The following is an 18,848-nucleotide window of genomic DNA, read 5'->3' as shown; positions in this document are numbered from 1 at the left end:
CGTTTTAAAACATTATATATATAGTTTTTTGCCTCACAGATCATCATAAGGAGACAGATCGTGATCCTTTAAAAGAAGCATATATAGAGTCAATGAATCCATGTTTATGTTTTACAAAAAGACCGCTCCATCCCAAACCAGTTCTGCAGAAGCAAACACATAAAGTATAATCCCCTGTGCATTGTGTAAAACTTAATCATGGTTTAAGTGAGACTACTTTTGGATGCTTGGGTTCCAGAGGGCTCTAGTCTGCGTCTCGTTGCAAAGTGTTCTCACAATAAACTTTTTTTTTTTTTTTCAAACAGCCAAGAGAAGACTATTGGGCAGTGAGTCGCCAAAAGGGAATACGAAATTCTGCGGTCGAGTTTGTGTATTTATAGTGAGTGTATACTGTTTGTGTGCACGCTCCTTATAGCATTGCTAAATCAACTCGACTGCTCTGTAGGAGTGGAACCTGATCCAGAGTGAAATCAGCAGATGACGGTTGCGCTCAGCTGCCAAAACTATATGCCGTAACCCTGGTCTTGGTAGTTGAGTGCTGGAGAGAATGTGAGTATGCTTTTTCAATGCCTTTCTAATCTTGCTGTACTTTTGCATTATCAGTTTTCTTCAGCAAAACCAACTGGGATGGCTTCTTCATTAAACATTTAAAGATGTTTTCTTTTGTCCTTGTGTGCAACTATAGATGGTCTCAGATGTCTTTTATGCAGACACTCATTATCTGCGCCTAAGGGTGTGTCAGTTGGGCACATTAACATCCTATAGGAAGATGTAACTGCAGAGACTCTGCGTGTAGAGCCCAGCTGGCAGAATAGGAACTAATTAAAGGTAATGAGATACTTATCTATTTCCCAGTTTTAGTAGTGTACACTACTTTTTAGCCATAAACAGGCTCAGAACAAAAGCTATCAACCATTAAGCATTCCGCTGAGCTCTTCGACAACACACCCGCATTCCTCCTTCCTCATTCAGGATGCCCTGATAACCCTCCCTTTCTACTGATCTCTTCTCCCTCTCTTTTAACCCCCTCCCCAGTCACCCCCTCGCACCAAACCCGCAACTCCCCCCAAACCCCTGAAGTGGGCCAACCAATCATCACTGAGCAGCCAGATTGTGTTTAGCATAACAAAGGAGAATCTTTGTAACCATTTGTTACTGTGTTCTTACATGCATTGTGTGAGTTTACAGGCATACATGCGTGTCTGTGAGTGCGTGTGTGTGTCCTAACAAGGCAATGGAGAACTGTCTGTAGAGCTTTAACCAATAAAGGAAGTTGGTTTGTGCAGGAAATTCAGTCCACATGTGATCAAAGCTCATCTACAGTTATATGAGTGCAGATGAAACAGTGTATCTCTGTCTGGGGTTCTTTAATAAGAAAACTAGTATAAACCCAATGGAAAACTTTGTCTGTCAGCGAGCTTTGCTTCTACTTCACAGCACTTATGTGGAGTTAATGTGCACCATTTGTAACATACTGGATGATACAATCCAGCTCCTGTGTGGTAGTGTTGCATACTTCATCGGTACTTTACTGGTTCCTTTATATTGCGCTATTGGTGTGTCTCCCACCTGCTCCTCTAAAGCCCGGTCAGCCACTGGTCCCACTTTTCGATCCCTCACTCAAATTGGAGAGGCCTTCCCCTACCACAACACATGCTTAAGCAATTATTCCACGCATTCCCCTGGACAGAGAGGGAGAAAGAGAGCCAGAAAGAAAGAAAGAAAGTAATTTGAAGTGAAGAGATCAGGGGCAGCTGGCCAGGGATTGGCAAGATTCTAGGAGTGAATGTGTAGAAGTTAAGCAGAACTCCCGTAATCCTTTTCCAAAAAAGAGAAAGGGGAGATGGGGGGAATGAAAATAGTGTGAAAAGAAGGGGGGGGGGGGGGGGGGTTACTGGCGCTCAACACTAAAAGGACTGGGCTACAGTGACAACAGCCAAAAACAAACCAGCAAAACAACACACACACAGACACCAGACACACATACACAAAGGCAGCACACTGAATCTGTATGGGATGCCCACTGAACTTAGAACTAACACACATTAAAATTTCTGTGGGAGCAAATGAGAGCTAATGCAAAAAAAACCCTGATGTGACATTAGCTTTGGGGAATGTTTTGTGAGCTGTTAGTCAGTATTTTAATTACACTTTGATTTTTACTTCAGTCACCTTGCAACTCAGCCTATGGCCAGCTTTAGCTGGACTGATAAACATGTTCATCTGATTTGGGGTCAGATGATCATCGTTATCAGAGAACAGACTGGGGGAAGTGGTGGGTGTTGTCTGGCTATTTTTAAGGGCAGGTTAGAACACTTGAAAATATTTATGCCCAAGGCATGTTGACAACTGATCAATTACAGTGACACTCCATGGACTTTGAAATGATCAGTATATTACCCGGTGACAGTTATCTCCGATGAGAGAAGCTAGTCACCTGTCTTGACAACAACAAAGAAAAGAAGTTTTCTCTTCTTCTCAGTTTACAAACTGATTGTGATTCTGGGGTGAATTAAAGAAAATTAAAAGTGCGAACTCCTGAAATGTTGTTTGATTTTTTTTTATTCGGCACTTCCACTGCCCGGGGGTGTTGCGTTGGTACTGGATGATAAGGGGATGTAGCAGCTGAAGTTGTTTTGCAGTTACAGATAACGGGCAATACTTTTAAAATGATAATACTCTTATTGGCAGACTTGAGAAAAGGCGGGCACCGTTTATCTATTCTAAAGATGACTTTTATTGTGAGTGCAATGTGCAGAAGTTTCTGTCTTCACTTTTTTTTGCATGTACTCTACAAAAGCTGATGTGAGATACGCAGTTTAAATGGTAACAGAGAGGAAAGCATCGTGTAAACATATCTGTGTGAACTTACCAAGTAGAAGGCAGAAGACATCGAGCACTATTAGCACCTTCTTCTTACTGTTGTCAACACCATTGTTGTTATTTAACGTAGAGGTTCCTCCGTTCCTTGTTTCTTGAGCCATTGCTTTCTCATACATGTAATTTTGCATTTGATGAGTCCCCGTTTCAGATCAAAATCCCACACCGCACGGTCTATGAAGAAACTGTGTCAGGCTCTCAAGTCCTTGGAAGAAATGTCATGCAAAGCAACGGGAAACAAACTTCCCAACTCGCAGCTCTCTCGGAGTTTCTGATCTGTTTATGACTCGCTCTCTCGTATTTCAGTTTTACAAAATAATTAAAAGTCAGATGAGTAGTAGGCTAAATGGAGAACTGACCCGCGGCACGAACTTAGTTTTAAAAAATTGCCTGCACTGGTACTGAATGGAAAGCCCGCTCCCCTTTATCTGTCTTGTTTCAAAGACTTGGAGTGAGACTTGCGTTGCGCATCGACAGCCGCTCTTGTTATATCAATCCTTCTTCTCCTCCTCCTCCCCCCGCTCTCTTAGTTCCCACAGCAGCCCTCCTCCTCTCTCTGCTAACGAGTAATCGTCTCCATCCCTGCTTGAAAAACTTGGAAGAGTGGAGACCAGCAGTGGACTGACCACCGTTGCGGATAAACTGCTCCTAGCGGTTACTCACGGTAACAGGCGCAAAACAACCGAAGCGCTTTTGAGTTGAGACTATTAAAAATCTTTGTTCTTGGACAGACAAAATAAAGAGAATATGTGCCAGTATATAGTGCTAGAGTTTTTTTTTTTAATTTTCAATAAAGTGTTTATTTTAAAGATGAACAAAAATATAATATTGCAACAATTAAAGTTCAAATGTTAATTAAAATATTGATATTTGTTTTTCATGTGAAAAATGTGTCGAAACCTTATATATATTTGTCCAGTCTCCATACAGAGACAAAGACGGGAAGTCTGTAATTCGTGATTTTAATCCTTTTTAACTTCAGGAAATTTCTGTTTCCAGACGATTTTATGTTTAATACAAAAAAAATCTTATAATATAACATAATGTAATATAATATGTTGGTGAGCGAACACTATTTGTTGTCCAATTTGAGAAGCTCGAGCCTTGTGTTATTTTGTGTATTTTCATCGTATTCCCGTTTCCTCTTTTTTCACATTGTTGTTTTGTCCTAGATTCCTTTCGATGCCGTTCTTGTCCGGGCAAATGGCTATATAAATAAATATTGCTTGCTTGTTGCGTATGTTTAACAATAGGAGTAGAAAGAAATCCGAAACTCATACCAGGTATTGAGTATTGATGAATCATACGTATGCTGCCATCTAGTGGTGAACTCCACATTTTGCATTTAGGAATAAAGAAGAAAAACCCATACTAGTAATTACTCACGAAATATGAGTAATATATATATATAGATATAGAGAGATAGAGAGATAGAGAGATGTATATGGACATGCACTGGCTTCAGCAGCGGAACACGTCTGGCACTGCGGGATTTGATTCCCTGCCGTTGTAGTGTGTTACTGATGGTGACCTTTGTTACTTTGGTCCCAGCTCTCTGCAGGTCATTCACCAGGTCCCCCCGTGTGGTTCTGGGATCTTTGCTCACCGTTCTCATGATCATTTTGACCCCACGGGATGAGATCTTGCGTGGAGCCCCAGATCGAGGGAGATTATCAGTGGTCTTGTATGTCTTCCATTTTCTGATGATTGCTCCCACAGTTGATTTTTTCACACCAAGCTGCTTGCCTATTGTAGATTCACTCTTCCCAGTCTGGTGCAGGTCTACAATACTTTTCCTGGTGTCATTCGAAAGCTCTTTGGTCTTGGCCATGGCGGAGTTTGGAGTCTGACTGTTTGAGGCTGTGGACAGGTGTCTTTTATACAGATGATGAGTTCAAACAGGTGCTATTCATACAGGTAACGAGTGGGGAACAGAAAAGCTTCTTACAGAAGACGTTACAGGTCTGTGAGAGCCAGAGATTTTCCTTGTTTGATGTGACCAAATACTTATTTTCCACCCTAATTTACGAATAAATTCTTTACAAATCCTACCATGTGAATTCATGGATTTTTTTTCACATTCTGTCTCTCACAGTTGAAGTGTACCTCTGGTGCAAATTACTGACCTCTGTCATCATTTTAAGTGGGGGAACTTGCATATTCGGTGGCTGACTAAATACTTTTTTGCCCCACTGTATATATATATACACACATCTATATATTTAGACCGTGAGGGTTAGTATTTGACTGGGCTACTAAACTCAACATAACACCCTGTTGGTTGCTCCGTGCAGGGTAGGTGGGAGAGCGCGCCTGGTTCTTGGAGGGATAATTCGCGTGCGTGCGCGCGTTTTCCGCCGTTGGTGGTTCTTCACTCTGAAGTGCCCCGCCCCCCCGTCTTCCCCGCCCCCCGTGCGCTGCACAGGCCAGGCAGGCAGTTCTCCCACCTCACCGAGCGAGCCAAGCCGTCGGTAACGGAGAAGATGGCAGAGAGGCAACAACAGAAACACGAAGGCAGGGTAAAGATCGGCCATTACATCCTCGGCGACACGCTCGGAGTGGGGACATTCGGCAAAGTGAAGAGTTAAGTCCTGTTTCTGTGTCATGCCAGGCTTCATGTGTACGTTTGTGCCTTCAGTTGGAGTAGTTAATGCCAAGTAGTCGCTGTGCCCCCACTCCCCTACCACCCCTTTAACGCTTCGTGTTCAACTTGCTGGTGGTCAGTGAAGCAGTTGGCGTAGTTGAGCGGTTTAACCACGGCAACAGACTGGATTTTAAACGTACTGTAGTCTGAGAATCTGACCGCTTCAAAGTCAAATTCTTTCACCGAAGCCCCCTTCAGTAGCTGCTGTTATCAGCTATGGCAGGTGATAAAACCTGGATGCATAGAGATGCACAGTCACACTCGCATTATTATGGTATATCGTTAAGTAATAAGGACTGTGCGGTGGTGGCTGTCCTTTGCCCTGTCTGGCGACAAAGGACGATTGAAGCTTACCGTTTGACCCACCGTGGGAACCTAACGTTGAACTGACATTAATTTTGCAAGCTAGTCCGATGTGTTATTCTCTGCTAGCCGGTGGTAGCTTGTTAAGTGCTTGTCAAGTCGAGCAAACCCTAAACAATCTTAAAGCTTCAATAGGATGCGTATAACAGATTATTATTAGGGTAGCCTTCGCTAGTTCTCTGACACTCAGCATGACCTTGTGAGCTTTAACTCTATGCTCACCCCGCCTGTTTCTTGCGTGTGCTGCTAAAAACATTTGCTACCATGGCTATTTCTGAACATCATCATCAAGGAAAATGATTTTGCTCACACTCCCAAACCACTAGGAGAAAATCTGTGTAAAGTCATGTGTGAAAGAATAAAAAATGACTGTGTGTGTGTGTGTGTGTGTGTGTGTATGTAATGCTTGCTCGTTTCAGGTTACTGCTTGTGTGTTAGTTGTGGAGCAGTTCATGCCCCAGTTCGTATCTGACTCTGAGTTTCGTGTGCAGTGTTTGGCAGCTGCAATAACAGCTTGGTTTCAGAGCCTCCAGCAGGCAGATAGCTCCAACACTATAAACAAACGCATGGAAAGAAAATAGGGGTTACAAAAGAGAGCAAAAGCTCAATATAACAAACGCAGTTCATTCACTACTTTGTGCAAGCTTCCTACGCAACAGGACTCCAAATCAAAGTGTAACCCTTTTAATCCACACCAAGCTGCTTATGTAGTAGGTTATGTGATTTATTTATTTTTTATTAATTTTTTTAGCCTCTGTGGTCTGTCTCTTTCATGTCTGTATTCTGTTGTTTTTAGTTGGCGAGCATCAGTTGACAGGCCATAAAGTGGCTGTGAAGATCCTGAACAGACAGAAGATCCGTAGTCTCGATGTTGTGGGGAAGATCAAACGAGAGATCCAGAATCTTAAGCTGTTCAGACACCCACACATCATCAAGCTGTAAGTACAGAAAGACAACACATCCGTCTGTCAGATTTAAGACTCAGACTCAGTGAAGACTGACAAGCTTTGCAGAGAGATAACTGGGCTCTCTTTTATTATTGCTTGTTGTAACGTGGGTTCTTTGCTGTGTGTTGTGGCATGCTTTGCTTGTTTACATGTGTTTCCTAGAGCTGTACTCTACTGAGCATACCCACAAGGGTCACAGGAGGTAAAACACACAAACATACCAGTGCATGCACACAAGCTTGGAGCTAGATAAAGAAATGTGCTCTGGCTAGGACAAATCTCCAGTTAATATGCTGGATATTGTTGTAATGAAGGAGCATGTCTAAATCCCTCTCTCCTCATGGATTTTTCTGTGACTTTGTTGTCCTTCTTTCTCTTTCCTTCTATCTCCCTGGCCTCTTTCCCCTTGTTAGTCCATGTCTGTCCGTCCCTCTCAACATTGTTTGTGATATTTTTAGTCTAGGGTTATGGTTAGTCCACTGTAAAACTCTAAGCAATGGCAGATATGCGAGTTGTCAGGTCATAAGCTGGAGTGCTGTGGAAGTCAGTGTCAGAGACGTATACAGTAATAAACACATGCACACTGTGTACACTTCTTGTACAGACGTGGAAGCAGTTTAACATACTGACCATGACTATAAAAGCTGCCACACTCTCAACTGTTAGAAGAAAAAAGTTATTTGTCTTAATGTTTCTCCTCCCATAGTCCCTGTGGTGTTAGGCTTCACCCAGCTTGACAGTATTGAAATAGATTGTGATAAAGTTTATATTCTACCACCGGCAACCATTCATGAAATTGTGCCTGCAATTTAACATACCTGACCTTTATGAAAGCAACCCAATATCACAGCCTTGCTGTGCCTTTGTTTCTGTGTACTAATGCTGTGTATTGTTTATGTAGACGATATAGGTTTAGACATTCCGGTTCACCCATCTGTGTCTTTGTTTTGAAAGAAAAGCACATTTGTTCTTATTTCCAGTAAATTAATCAGAAATGTCATGAATGACAAATATGACTGACTGGTGATTTTTTAATAGCAACAATGACTCCTGTGTCCTGTTGCACAAGTTACAAAAATGATCATGAGAAGAAACCTCTCCAAATATGATAGCACATCTGATAACTGCTGTGTTGATTAAAGAAACAGTTCATTTGGTTAGCTGAGTTACTGGAACATCAACTCTTGCCTGCTCGATAACTGAAGATGCCACAGGAAGGTGTGTCCTACCCCCTACATAAAACCACAAAAACTTGAACCTAAATAGAAAGTGGAATGAGAGGCCTGCAACACAGAGCAAGGAAACAAATGCATCAGATACTCTATTTTGAGAAACAGACACCCCATGGGTCCTAAACTGGCAGCTTCACTAATTGGTAACCACAAAATACTATTTCTGGGATCAGCAGTGAAGAAGCAGCTCCCGGAGACCTCCCTTGTAGGCAGAGTTGCAAAGAAAAAGCCATATATCCTTCTGCTAATGTCTTTTGCCCATCATAATCTTTTCCTGATATACTCAAAAAACTGGACAAGCAATTCAATTAAAAACATGTAATTTCTAATTAACGATTCCATTACTGACTATGTCAGGTACAAGAGTTTTAATTATTTTAATGTTATTTTGATTAAAAATTAATCTACCTATAAAAAAGGGACATGTCTAAGTGATCTCACTTTTTAATTTTTGAGAATAAAAGGTGAAAATAGAAGATAGAAGGTGAAATCAACTAATAAATGTATTAAAAGTTCATTGTAATACATTTTTTTTTTGTTGTTGTTTTTGTTGTTGTTGTTGTTGTCAGGTACCAGGTCATAAGCACCCCGACAGATTTTTTCATGGTTATGGAGTATGTGTCGGGAGGTGAGCTGTTTGATTACATCTGCAAGAATGGACGGGTAAGATGACATTCTTCTATTATCTTGCTGGTAGATTTCAGCCTGGCTGAGTACAGTGGTCAATGAATCATCAGAAATTCTTTTATTATCCAGTGGCATGGTTAGCTGACTAAACAGAAGCCTGACTGGTTAAACAGTTCTGACAGTTTAAAAGCAATTGTTGCATATATTTGGTAAACATATCAAGCAAAAATCTGATGATGGTTTGTTTCCTGGGGTTGTGCAGTAATCCAAGTAGACTTGCTGTTAAAAATAGCTGAGTGTATTTATACTTAACTTTGTGTTGACTGTATTTTTTCACATTATTTAAATCCACATCCTTCACATTATATATATTATAAACTGTATGGTCTTGCTTTAGCTTTAAATATATCTTCTTACTACTGTCATTTTGAGTAGGTATCTATATTTTAATTAACTTATAATGTACATTTAAACTATGTTCCTAAACATGTGCACTGTTTTCAAGTGCAACTTACAACGTCTCTCCTTGTTTTGTCATGTATACATTACATCGTATTACACTGTAATAGTGGATGCTCATGTTAAACATGGGCAAACTTTAAAAAACTTAGATGAAGTCAATTTATGTGAAAGTAATTCCTTTGAGCCAAAGTTTCATGCTTTAGATTCGTCTAAACATTTAATTTCAGGCAGTTTTTTCTGCCCTTAGCTCTGTGGGTGTCAATGAAAGCAGATGTCTCTAGAGCACAAAGCTCTACCTGTGAGCATAAAAAACATTTCTTAGATTTTCTGTTTACGAGGGGCAACCATCCATCCATCCATTCGCTTCCGCTTATCCTTTTCAGGGTCACGGGAGCCTATCCCAGCTGTCACAGGGCGAGAGGCAGGGTACACCCTGGACAGGTCGCCAGTCTGTCGCAGGGCCAACACACAGGGACAGACAACCATTCACACTCACATTCATTCGCACATTCACACCTAGTGACAATTTGGATTTTCCAATTAACCTATCCCCACAAGCTGCATGTCTTTGGACGGTGGGAGGAAGCCGGAGTACCCGGAGGGAACCCACGCAAACACGGGGAGAACATGCAAACTCCACACAGAAAGACCCCGGCCTGGTGTTGGAATTGAACTCAGGACCTTCTTGCTGTGCGGCAACAGTGCTAACCACCGTGCCACCGTGCTGCCCGAGGGGCAACTTTCTTCTGATTGATTGAGGGGCAACCAATCAGAAGAAAGTTGGTTTAAAATGAGGGTAAAGATGGCTAAAATGGCTTGTTTCAGACATCATATTAACTGATAGGTTCCACAGGCCTAGTATGACATAAATATGGTTTATTTTGAACTGCGAGTCACGAAAAGCTGCCCTAGTAAAGTCTAGTAAAGCCATTCATAGTTTTCTATTGATGTTTATGAACTTCACCTTTTGAAATTGAAGTAGCGTGACTCTTAATGGACTGCATGGTTATGCATTAGTCCTACACAGCACCTACACACAGCTTTGCAGAACGTTGCATGTCTTACCTGGTTATGTCGCCAGGGTCAGAAACATCCAGAATGTGCACTACTTCTACTCTTGTACATGTTTGTGCTATTGTTGGTCCTTTAGTCCTGCTTCTGCCAAGGAGAGCGAGCCAAAGTCACTCATTATAGTGAAGTGAAACTAGTGTTAAAAGCAATGAAACTGTCCACTGTCTTTGCTTTTATTGCTGTTTTTTTTAATCTTTTGATCTTTTTTGTGCTTCTTTCTCTTTTCATGAACTCTGTTGTCACTACCTTTTGTGTTAAAGCCCATTATCCACTAGTCCGTAGGCAGCGTTCTACAGTTTAGAAAACCAGACTATTTAAAATCACTAGCTTTTTACATTTAGCATCCACAAAGCTAGCTATTCCCTCAGGTCATTAAGGGCACTTAAAAGAGATAAATGGGCTAATTATTATTGATCTTAAATTAATTACATGCATAGAAAACACAGTCTGAAATGTTTTCCATTTCTAATAAATCAGTAAATGAATGTTTTCCATAATAACTCTAAATGTTAGTGCTTTTTTTTTTTGCACTGGCTCAACAAAATCTGCTAGAAATGTTTTTAAAGTTGGGTCCTGTTGCAACTGACCCAGTTGCATACTTGTAGATCAGAGGGAACATCATCACTCAGATCAGTCAAGTCCATTCATTTTGTGTCTTTCAGGTGGAGGACACTGAAGCACGCCGCCTTTTCCAGCAGATTATCTCAGCTGTAGACTACTGTCACCGGCACATGGTGGTTCACAGAGACCTCAAACCTGAGAATGTCCTATTGGATGCCAATAAGAATGCCAAGATAGCAGACTTTGGTAAGAAAACAGTTATAGCTAGAGGGGGAGACATAAAAACAAGCTTGACAATAGAATCTTTTGTAAATTCATGATAAGAGGACAGATAAAATACTGAGGTTTGTTTAGGGTGACAGAGTAAAATTACATAGTTTAAATAAAGCCAAGTGACAGCTGTTTATGATTCAACACATGCAGTAACTTTGTTAACTTGAAGAAAAATGTGAAATATAATTGTGCACCTTTTAGCTTTATTAAATGATAAGGAAAATTTCACTTGAGAATGCCTCTTATCAGTTAAGGCCTTAATTTTTGCAATTTAAGTTAAAAATCCTGATGTAATATGACCATGAAAGAGAGAAATATTTCAAAAACACACAAGGGCCCTTATGCGCAGCAGGGCGTGTGGGGTGGAGAGACATCCCTTAGCAACGGCAAGGTTTCATATCAAGTCTGGCAGGAAGCCTTGAGGCCCAGTGTCATCTGATAGGGAAGGAATCAAGGCGGGGTGTGGCAGTGGAGTACAGCAGGAGAAGTGTTTTGGCTGAGAGCAAAAAATACTGGCAAGCAGAGCAAGGGAGTGTTAAGGGACCAGGGATAAAAGATAAAGGGAAGGTCAGCACAACACAAAGGGTCTGACGTTTAATGTTTGGCAGAGACCCTGGTAGGCAGAGAGAGGCTCATCCAATTAAACGAGCTGTGTGTTTAGAGCTTAGTGTCTTGGAGAGTAAAGAAGGATAAAGGTCTCAGTAGTGTCCGCAGTGTGTAACTCCCTGTTGGGCTATGTTCAAATTTAACCTGCAGACAGGTGACAGATTAGGGGAAAAACCTGAACCCTTGACCCGTGCGAGGAGGGGTGCTGGAGATCTGTTGTGTTGTTGGGATCTTTTTGCTGGCAGGGTTTGACTAGCCCTTCTGTTCTTTTAGAGGAAAGGGTCACTAGAAATCAATGCCTTATTACTTCATCCTGGGATGAAACATTTCTATCCTGACTCCTAGAGTTGTCGCTTTAAGGATTACAGTACCCTGTTTATAGGCCATTAGTGGTCACTGACTGGATTCATGAGGATGGAAAACATAGTCATATACTGTGCTGTTTTGGGTCTTTCTGTGTGAAGTTTTGCCTCCAGAGACATGATTGTCGGTTAATTTGTGATTCTAAATTGGCAATAGGGGTGAGTATGACTAGTCTTTCTCGTTGTGCCAGCTCTGTGCTGGACTGGCACTCTGTCACAGACATGACAGATAGACAGTGATAGGTTTCACTCCCTTGAAACCCTAAGTTGAATGGAAAGAAGAAAATATATCTGTCCATTATTAGAAATTAAGAAAATTGATAGAATGATATAGGTTCACTGCTCTCCACCCCCCATCTCCACCAAATGATGAAATATCTTTTGAGGGTACTTGAACACCTTAAAAGAGTTCTAAAGCTGAAGCTGTTCTGGTGGCAGCTGGTCGCTCATCTCCATACTAAGATGCTTTGTTGTTGTTATGCTTGTTACTGTAAGAATAAAGACGGAGAGATATTAATGTTCTCTTGCCATTTAACTGGGATTGTCCGACAGGACTGTCAAACATGATGTCAGATGGAGAATTCCTACGAACTAGCTGTGGCTCACCCAATTATGCAGCTCCAGAGGTCATCTCAGGAAGGTTTGTACGTCTATTTTTTGTGTGTGATCATACAACCAACTATTTTTTTAACTGCCTCATGGGATAAGTCATAAACAAACCGTTTAACCATTAACCTATAAATCACTGTGGAAAAAAAGCGTTTCTGGTGGTTAAGCATCTGGCTTTTTTTTTTTTTTTTTTTAACTGTCACATCCTTTCATCTCTCTGTTAGACTCTATGCAGGCCCAGAAGTTGACATCTGGAGCTGTGGTGTGATTCTGTATGCCCTGCTGTGTGGCACCCTGCCCTTTGATGATGAGCATGTCCCCACACTGTTTAAGAAGATCAGAGGAGGTGTCTTTTACATCCCAGAGTATCTGACCCGCTCTGTGGCCTCGTTGCTGATGCTCATGCTGCAGGTGGATCCTTTGAAGAGAGCCACCATCAAAGACATCAGGTACTGACCCCACTGTCTTGAATCCAGAGGCCTCCTTTAGCTATATTGTTAACACTCTTTTATTAATATTATACTGTATGTTTCTCTTCATATATCATTTTTTTTCTTTAAAAAAAAAAAAGAGTTCTTTAACTAATGTTGCCACAAAAGAAAATGCCATAGCTTTATAACTCAAGTTATAGCTTTATTTTCTTTCCTCAATATGTCAAATATTTAGTTCCCTGTCCACTCTTTTATAACTGTTAGCTCTGTAATGTGGCACAGGATTATTTTATTACAGACTCCTCTGTTTGATAATCCAGCTTGAAGCAAGCTAAAAGTCATACCTTGCGTGTCTGATAATGTCAGTATTGAGTTTGGGATGAAGCGTTTGAGTTGATCAATGTTTTTTGATAGGGAACATGAATGGTTTAAGCAGGACCTACCAGGCTACCTTTTCCCAGAGGATCCATCATATGATGCGACTGTTCTTGATGAAGAGGCTGTCAGGGAAGTGTGCGAAAAGTTTGAATGCACTGAATCTGAGGTTGTGACCAGCCTGTACAGTGGAGACCCACAGGTGCTCATTGACTTTGTTCTAGTACATGTTTTCTATGTTTGATGAAATCATGAAAGCTGTAAACAACGTTTGTAGGTTTCAGTAGTATAATGGTCTGTTGGGAGTGAATTATCTTATTGGTCTTCACTTTATTTTTCGTCATCCTTCTGTTTACGCAGGATCAGTTATCCGTAGCCTATCACCTCATCATAGATAACAGGCGCATCATGACCCAGGCCAGTGAATTCTATTTGGCGTCCAGTCCTCCACAGGGCTCCTTTATAGAGGAGGGAATGCCGTTGCCCCCTGGAGTTAAACCTCACCCAGAGAGGATGCCTCCGCTCTTGGCTGACAGCCCAAAGTCGCGTTGTCCTCTGGATGCTCTCAACACCACTCGGCCTAAACCACTGGCAGTGAAGAAGGCTAAGTGGCACCTGGGTATCAGGAGTCAGAGCAGACCCTATGATATCATGGCTGAGGTGTACAGAGCTATGAAGCAGCTAAACTTTGACTGGAAGGTGCTTATACATACATAAAGCACATCACTGCAAAGAACCCCACACAAACAGAGTCTCTGTTTTGGCTGTTTTTAAAATATTTATTTATATATTTATTGACTCTTTTGTGTGTGTGTGTGTGTGTGTGTGTGTGTGTGTGTGTGTCAGGTGGTGAACCCATACCATTTGCGAGTTCGAAGGAAGAATCCAGTGACAGGCAACTTGGTGAAAATGAGCCTGCAGCTCTATCAAGTGGACAACAGATCCTACCTCCTTGACTTCAAGAGCATTGATGGTTAGTAACACATTAAGCAGGTTTCACAATCTAGTCACAATCAATACATGACTAATTTAAAACCAAAATAAAATACACATTTTCCAAATCATAAAACATGCGTGGCCTTTGTGCAGGTGTAAAGCTGTTGATGTTTGTCCTTAATTTTGTCATTCTAAAGTTGAGCTGAAATGAATAAAGGCGTGAACTGCACTTCACAAGGTTGTCTAAGAAAATTGCAGCTGTAGTCACAAAACATAAAAAAAAGAAAAAAGTTGTTTTATGAAAAAGCTCCTTTTTCATGTTAAAGCGTTGAGAGTGGGTTCAGCAATCCTACAGCCTGAGGAAAGAAACCGTTTTGAAGTGTGTTGGTACTAATGTATTACTTGCAAGATGTCTTTTAGTATCCTTTCTGCGTAGACACCTCACCTCACCGGTGCCTTTGATGCTCAGTAGATGGGTGTCTGTGATCTATTATTTACATGTAGACCATTTAAATCATCCACTGCAGAGATTTCTGGTCTTGGATTGTGCATATAATATTAACTCTTTTTGTCAATAATGAGATTAAATCTTCTTCTGAGGATACGTAACTATATTTAAAAAAATTTAACAGATTTAATATCACGTCATTTGAAGCCTAAAATATTTTAAAAGGCTATAAGAAACTTCATACATCCAATAGATGACATTATTATTTAGATGACAGATATATATTTTTATGGTTATGCAAATCAGGTGAATGAGTCATCTTGTACTTGCTTTAGCACAGAATTGCACTTCAGGAAGAGAGGACCACTACTTATTAAAAAATGCATTGACATCGTTTTTAAGACAAAATGTACCATTAGCTTTGTGTCTTTTGTTTTAAATGACCTCTTTTAGCATTTAGCACTGGTTCGAAATAGCTGGACTGATTTGTGTACTGTCTCACAGATATTTCTCACAAAGTTTAATAAAACAAAAGTTAACGTAGTAGTTACTTTATGAATGACTACTAATATTTGCTGTTGCTGTGCTTCTAGATGACATCATCGAGGCAGTGGGCTTTAAATCGGGCTCATCCACTCCTCAGAGGTCAGGTTCCACAGCCGGTCTCCACAGGCCCAGACTGAGCATTGACTCGGCAACCCCAGCGATTGATCTGCCCCAGCTCAGCTCCTCTCTCCCGGGATCCCTGTCTGGTAGCTCCCATCTGCTCACCCCACGTCAGGGATCACACACCATGGACTTCTTTGAAATGTGTGCCAGTCTGATCACTACGCTAGCACGCTGAGCCCTGCTGACTTGCTTAGGTCACTGTAACCTGGATGTCAGTGGGGTTTTTAAGCTAATCACAGATCGAGGATGTAGGGAGTGTAGATGTTTGGAGTGACTTCTTCTTTCTGTCTCTTCTCCATCTGTTCTGTTTTACTGGATTGGGGGAAGCGATTGGAAATGTAAATGGCAAGGCAGGTGTGGCATTCGCCTCGGATGAAGAGAGAGAGAATGAGGGGGTAAAATAGTGGGGGTTATTATTTCTTGTTTTGACAGTCATTGGGTCAAAGTCTTGATGTCTTACACATCAGGCTGCAGCTGAGGGGAATCTATGAACTAGTGGAGGCCTGTAAAGTGAGAAGCGAGTGGTCAGAGTTCAGCAAAGCTCAAGCTCACTGTCACTTCTCCCACAAACATCTTCGGCTGATTATCAGTTGCTGAATTTCCTTCACCCACTGTACCACCGATCAAAGGTCAGTTTTGTATCTGGTCTTAAATCTTCACTGAGACAAAGTTGTTAAACTCGACATTAAATCGTGTCAGAGAGAGTATCGCAAAATGTAAAATTCTATTTTTTTTTATTTATGTTGTTTATGAGGAAGATTTTGTTATCCTTGTATTATATTTATATTACAATCATTATGTAGCTGAAAAGTTTGACAGAGAAATACCAAATAAATTACTTTATACATCTTTAAGATTTATATTTTAGCGGTCAGACCCATATTTATTTTTAAGAGGTTTTTTTAGGCATTATAGTTTTTTAATTTAATTACTACTTCAACATAGTTTTACTTGATTTTGAATTGATTGTAGATGAGTAGCGAAGCTCTTTGAGACAGCGGGATAGTAGAATGATGCTCTGCATGACGCCGAGTATGTGTTGCATTGGTGTTGAAGACAGATGCAGACCATCTTACAAGAGTTTGGGTTTTTTTCGGGGGGATATCCAGATATATTTCAAAGCATTCAATCACCCTGCTATTTAAAGCAGTCTTTTATATGCAACACACCCAACAGATCCCTTTACATGCAAGTCCCTAATGAAGACACTTAGACACTTGCTTAGTTATCATAGGGGTGTTCAGTTCAGTCACATATGTAGTAAGCTGAATAAAGACAGGCATTATAGCTGTTTTTAGGTAAAAACTAACATTTTGTTTTATTATTATATTATTAAGCTTTTAAATTAGGCAGATACCCCTTAGAAATTGAGACAGATGCTTAATGTGAGATCTTAAAACTATTTTTATTGGCTGGTGTGGCCAGTTTTTTTTTTCTAACTTGTTAAAATACTTAAGTAAGCCATTAAATTTCAAAACAGAATGACACTGAGGAGGGCAAAAAATAGATGTGAGACGGTGTGTATCTGTTGCACAAGTGTATAAGCCACATGAACTTTTCTACAGTTGCCTTAAACAATGCAACGCATTAATTGGTATGGAGTGTGTTGTGGAAGTTTTCCATACAAGTGTGTGTTTGTGAGCTCAGATAAGTATGGTACTTAACACTGGTGTGTTTAAAGGCTCTTCAGTATAATTGTGATGTCTGGGATGTCAGAGAGGTGACAGAATCAGAAAAGTGAGTGGCGAGAGACAAACCATGACGGTTCGGCGTGGTGCAGCTGTCTGAGCTGTTATCTGTTTCAATTAGTCATTGCTGTCCAGTCTGCACTGTAAAACTCATTTGCTGTGGCCGACAGTTTGCACACTTACTGTTTACTGCACTGCAAACTTTACTGTAACTGTTGTTGCTGGTTGCTATTGATGCACGCCACCGTTCTGTAATGTCCTGTCAGATTTCCATAGTGATGTTGTGTATTGCTATAGTCAGGCATAACATCATATCAAAATCATTTATGACTGAATGTAAATTGAATGCTGGTGCTGCTAATATAAATCCTTTTCTCTCTTTCTCTCACTATGTTCTTCTGGTTTTAAACCTGCTGTTTTGATGTGGGGATACTGGACCGTTGCCTTTCTACTGTTTGCAGTAAGACGTAGAAGTCAGTGGCACTGAGGCAGTTACTGTTCTGCAGAGTGGTGTCACAGAGATTTACAAAAGTGTAAATACAGCACTTAGAAATATACACTGATATAAATATGTGCAGTAAAAAAACGAAATAACTGAAACGACAGAAAAATATTAAATCTGCAGAAATCTTTCAAACACGTCAACCCTGTGAGATGAGCACAGACAAATGCACATTTGTCTAAAAAGTGCTGCCTTTTCGTTTCACATTGGATTCAAACACCACGCTTTCCCAGATCAATATCGGGTCGCTTTTCTCACCTGGTTCTACTTGGTAGTAGACCGAGGTCTGGTTGAACCAGTGAAAGCCACTTTCTGCTACCCTGAAACCCTTTATTTACATGTTCTGTGTATTTGTTCTGTCTGTAAGCTCATACACTGCTCATTGTTCTTTGTCAAGGAGAAATTGTGTTCCCTGCTCCAATATGCTGCTGCATATACACCTTTGTAAACACTAGTCCACAGCCTTTGTCAGCCATCTATTTTACACTATTGCTGTGTCTTAAATTACTTCTCTATTGTAAGCATCTTCAGTCACATCAATATATAATATATGGGCCTTTATGCTTTAATTCCGGGTACTGATGCTCCTAAAAAACACTTGCAAAAATATGTATGATTGAAGTGCACTATCCAGCAGAAGTCATGGGTGAGATTTAAAAACTCCTCTGACATAACAAGTGTTTACTGTCAGGTGTAGTCTACCATCACAACTGTATGCAAATACCAGTGGCATGATAGTCATGTAAGCTAATTTGTGTTTAGTGCCAGAAGAAATGCTAAAGGGCCTAATTAAATACAAATTTCACATGTTGTACCAAAGTGAGTATTTTCTGTAGTGGGGTTCTTATGATCAGTGTAACCCTAAATACCACCGTGTGTGTGTGTGTGTGCGTGTGTGTGTTAGGTATGTGGGTGCACGCTGGTTGTTGTGATTGCCTGTATGCGTGCGTGTTGATACTGTCTCTATATGTCTTTCTGTCTGATTGAGGTTTGGATTTCTCATGTTATGCGTTGCATGATATTGCTGTATTGATTTGCACTTTAATGAATATTTATTGGAAAAAAAATAAACATAAAAAAAATTCCGTCTTAACGTGCTTTCATAGAGTCACACAAACTCACACCCACTACAAATGCCGGTTGCAAATGACCTCAAGTAATC

At 40.7% G+C, this 18,848-nt stretch overlaps 2 protein-coding genes across 3 annotated transcripts in view; one reads left to right on the top strand and one right to left on the bottom strand.

Annotated features, from left to right (window-relative positions):
- Window positions 1–3,385, bottom strand: part of plpp3 (phospholipid phosphatase 3) — a 28,251-nt gene extending 24,866 nt beyond the window's left edge. The window contains exon 1 of one of the 2 annotated variants that reach the window (XM_085348585.1): window positions 2,873–3,385. In XM_085348585.1, coding sequence (XP_085204711.1) covers window positions 2,873–3,011 — 139 coding nt within the window. In that variant the 5' untranslated portion in view covers window positions 3,012–3,385. The remainder of the gene's footprint in view (window positions 1–2,872) is intronic. The other variant, XM_085348584.1, reaches the window with a different exon arrangement.
- A 1,917-nt stretch (window positions 3,386–5,302) lies between these two features.
- Window positions 5,303–18,767, top strand: prkaa2 (protein kinase, AMP-activated, alpha 2 catalytic subunit). Its single transcript, XM_085347264.1, has 10 exons — window positions 5,303–5,463; window positions 6,684–6,825; window positions 8,636–8,729; window positions 10,889–11,033; window positions 12,581–12,668; window positions 12,862–13,086; window positions 13,483–13,645; window positions 13,804–14,142; window positions 14,290–14,416; window positions 15,421–18,767. Exons 1-10 carry the CDS (start codon window positions 5,364–5,366, stop codon window positions 15,669–15,671), a joined length of 1,674 nt encoding a protein of 557 aa, XP_085203390.1. The 5' UTR covers window positions 5,303–5,363; the 3' UTR covers window positions 15,672–18,767.
- Window positions 18,768–18,848: the final 81 nt, after the last annotated feature.

This window comes from Diplotaxodon limnothrissa, linkage group LG23 (genome assembly GCF_057381915.1).
Source record: "Diplotaxodon limnothrissa isolate DT_005_m linkage group LG23, D_limnothrissa_male_GT1.1, whole genome shotgun sequence".
NCBI classification, from domain to species: Eukaryota; Metazoa; Chordata; class Actinopteri; order Cichliformes; family Cichlidae; genus Diplotaxodon; species Diplotaxodon limnothrissa.
Note: the sequence above shows the minus strand (reverse complement) of the source record. Positions and strands in the feature narration are given on the sequence as shown.

What these genes read in the sequence shown, in the direction of transcription:
- prkaa2 (XM_085347264.1), top strand. Translation starts at nt 5,364, where the DNA reads ATGGCAGAGAGGCAACAACAGAAACACGAAGGCAGGGTAAAGATCGGC. An exon ending in CACCCACACATCATCAAGCT is followed by an intron (nt 6,826 to 8,635) that starts GTAAGTACAGAA and finishes TGTTGTTGTCAG; the next exon opens with GTACCAGGTCATAAGCACCC. An exon ending in CCAGAGGTCATCTCAGGAAG is followed by an intron (nt 12,669 to 12,861) that starts GTTTGTACGTCT and finishes TCTCTCTGTTAG; the next exon opens with ACTCTATGCAGGCCCAGAAG.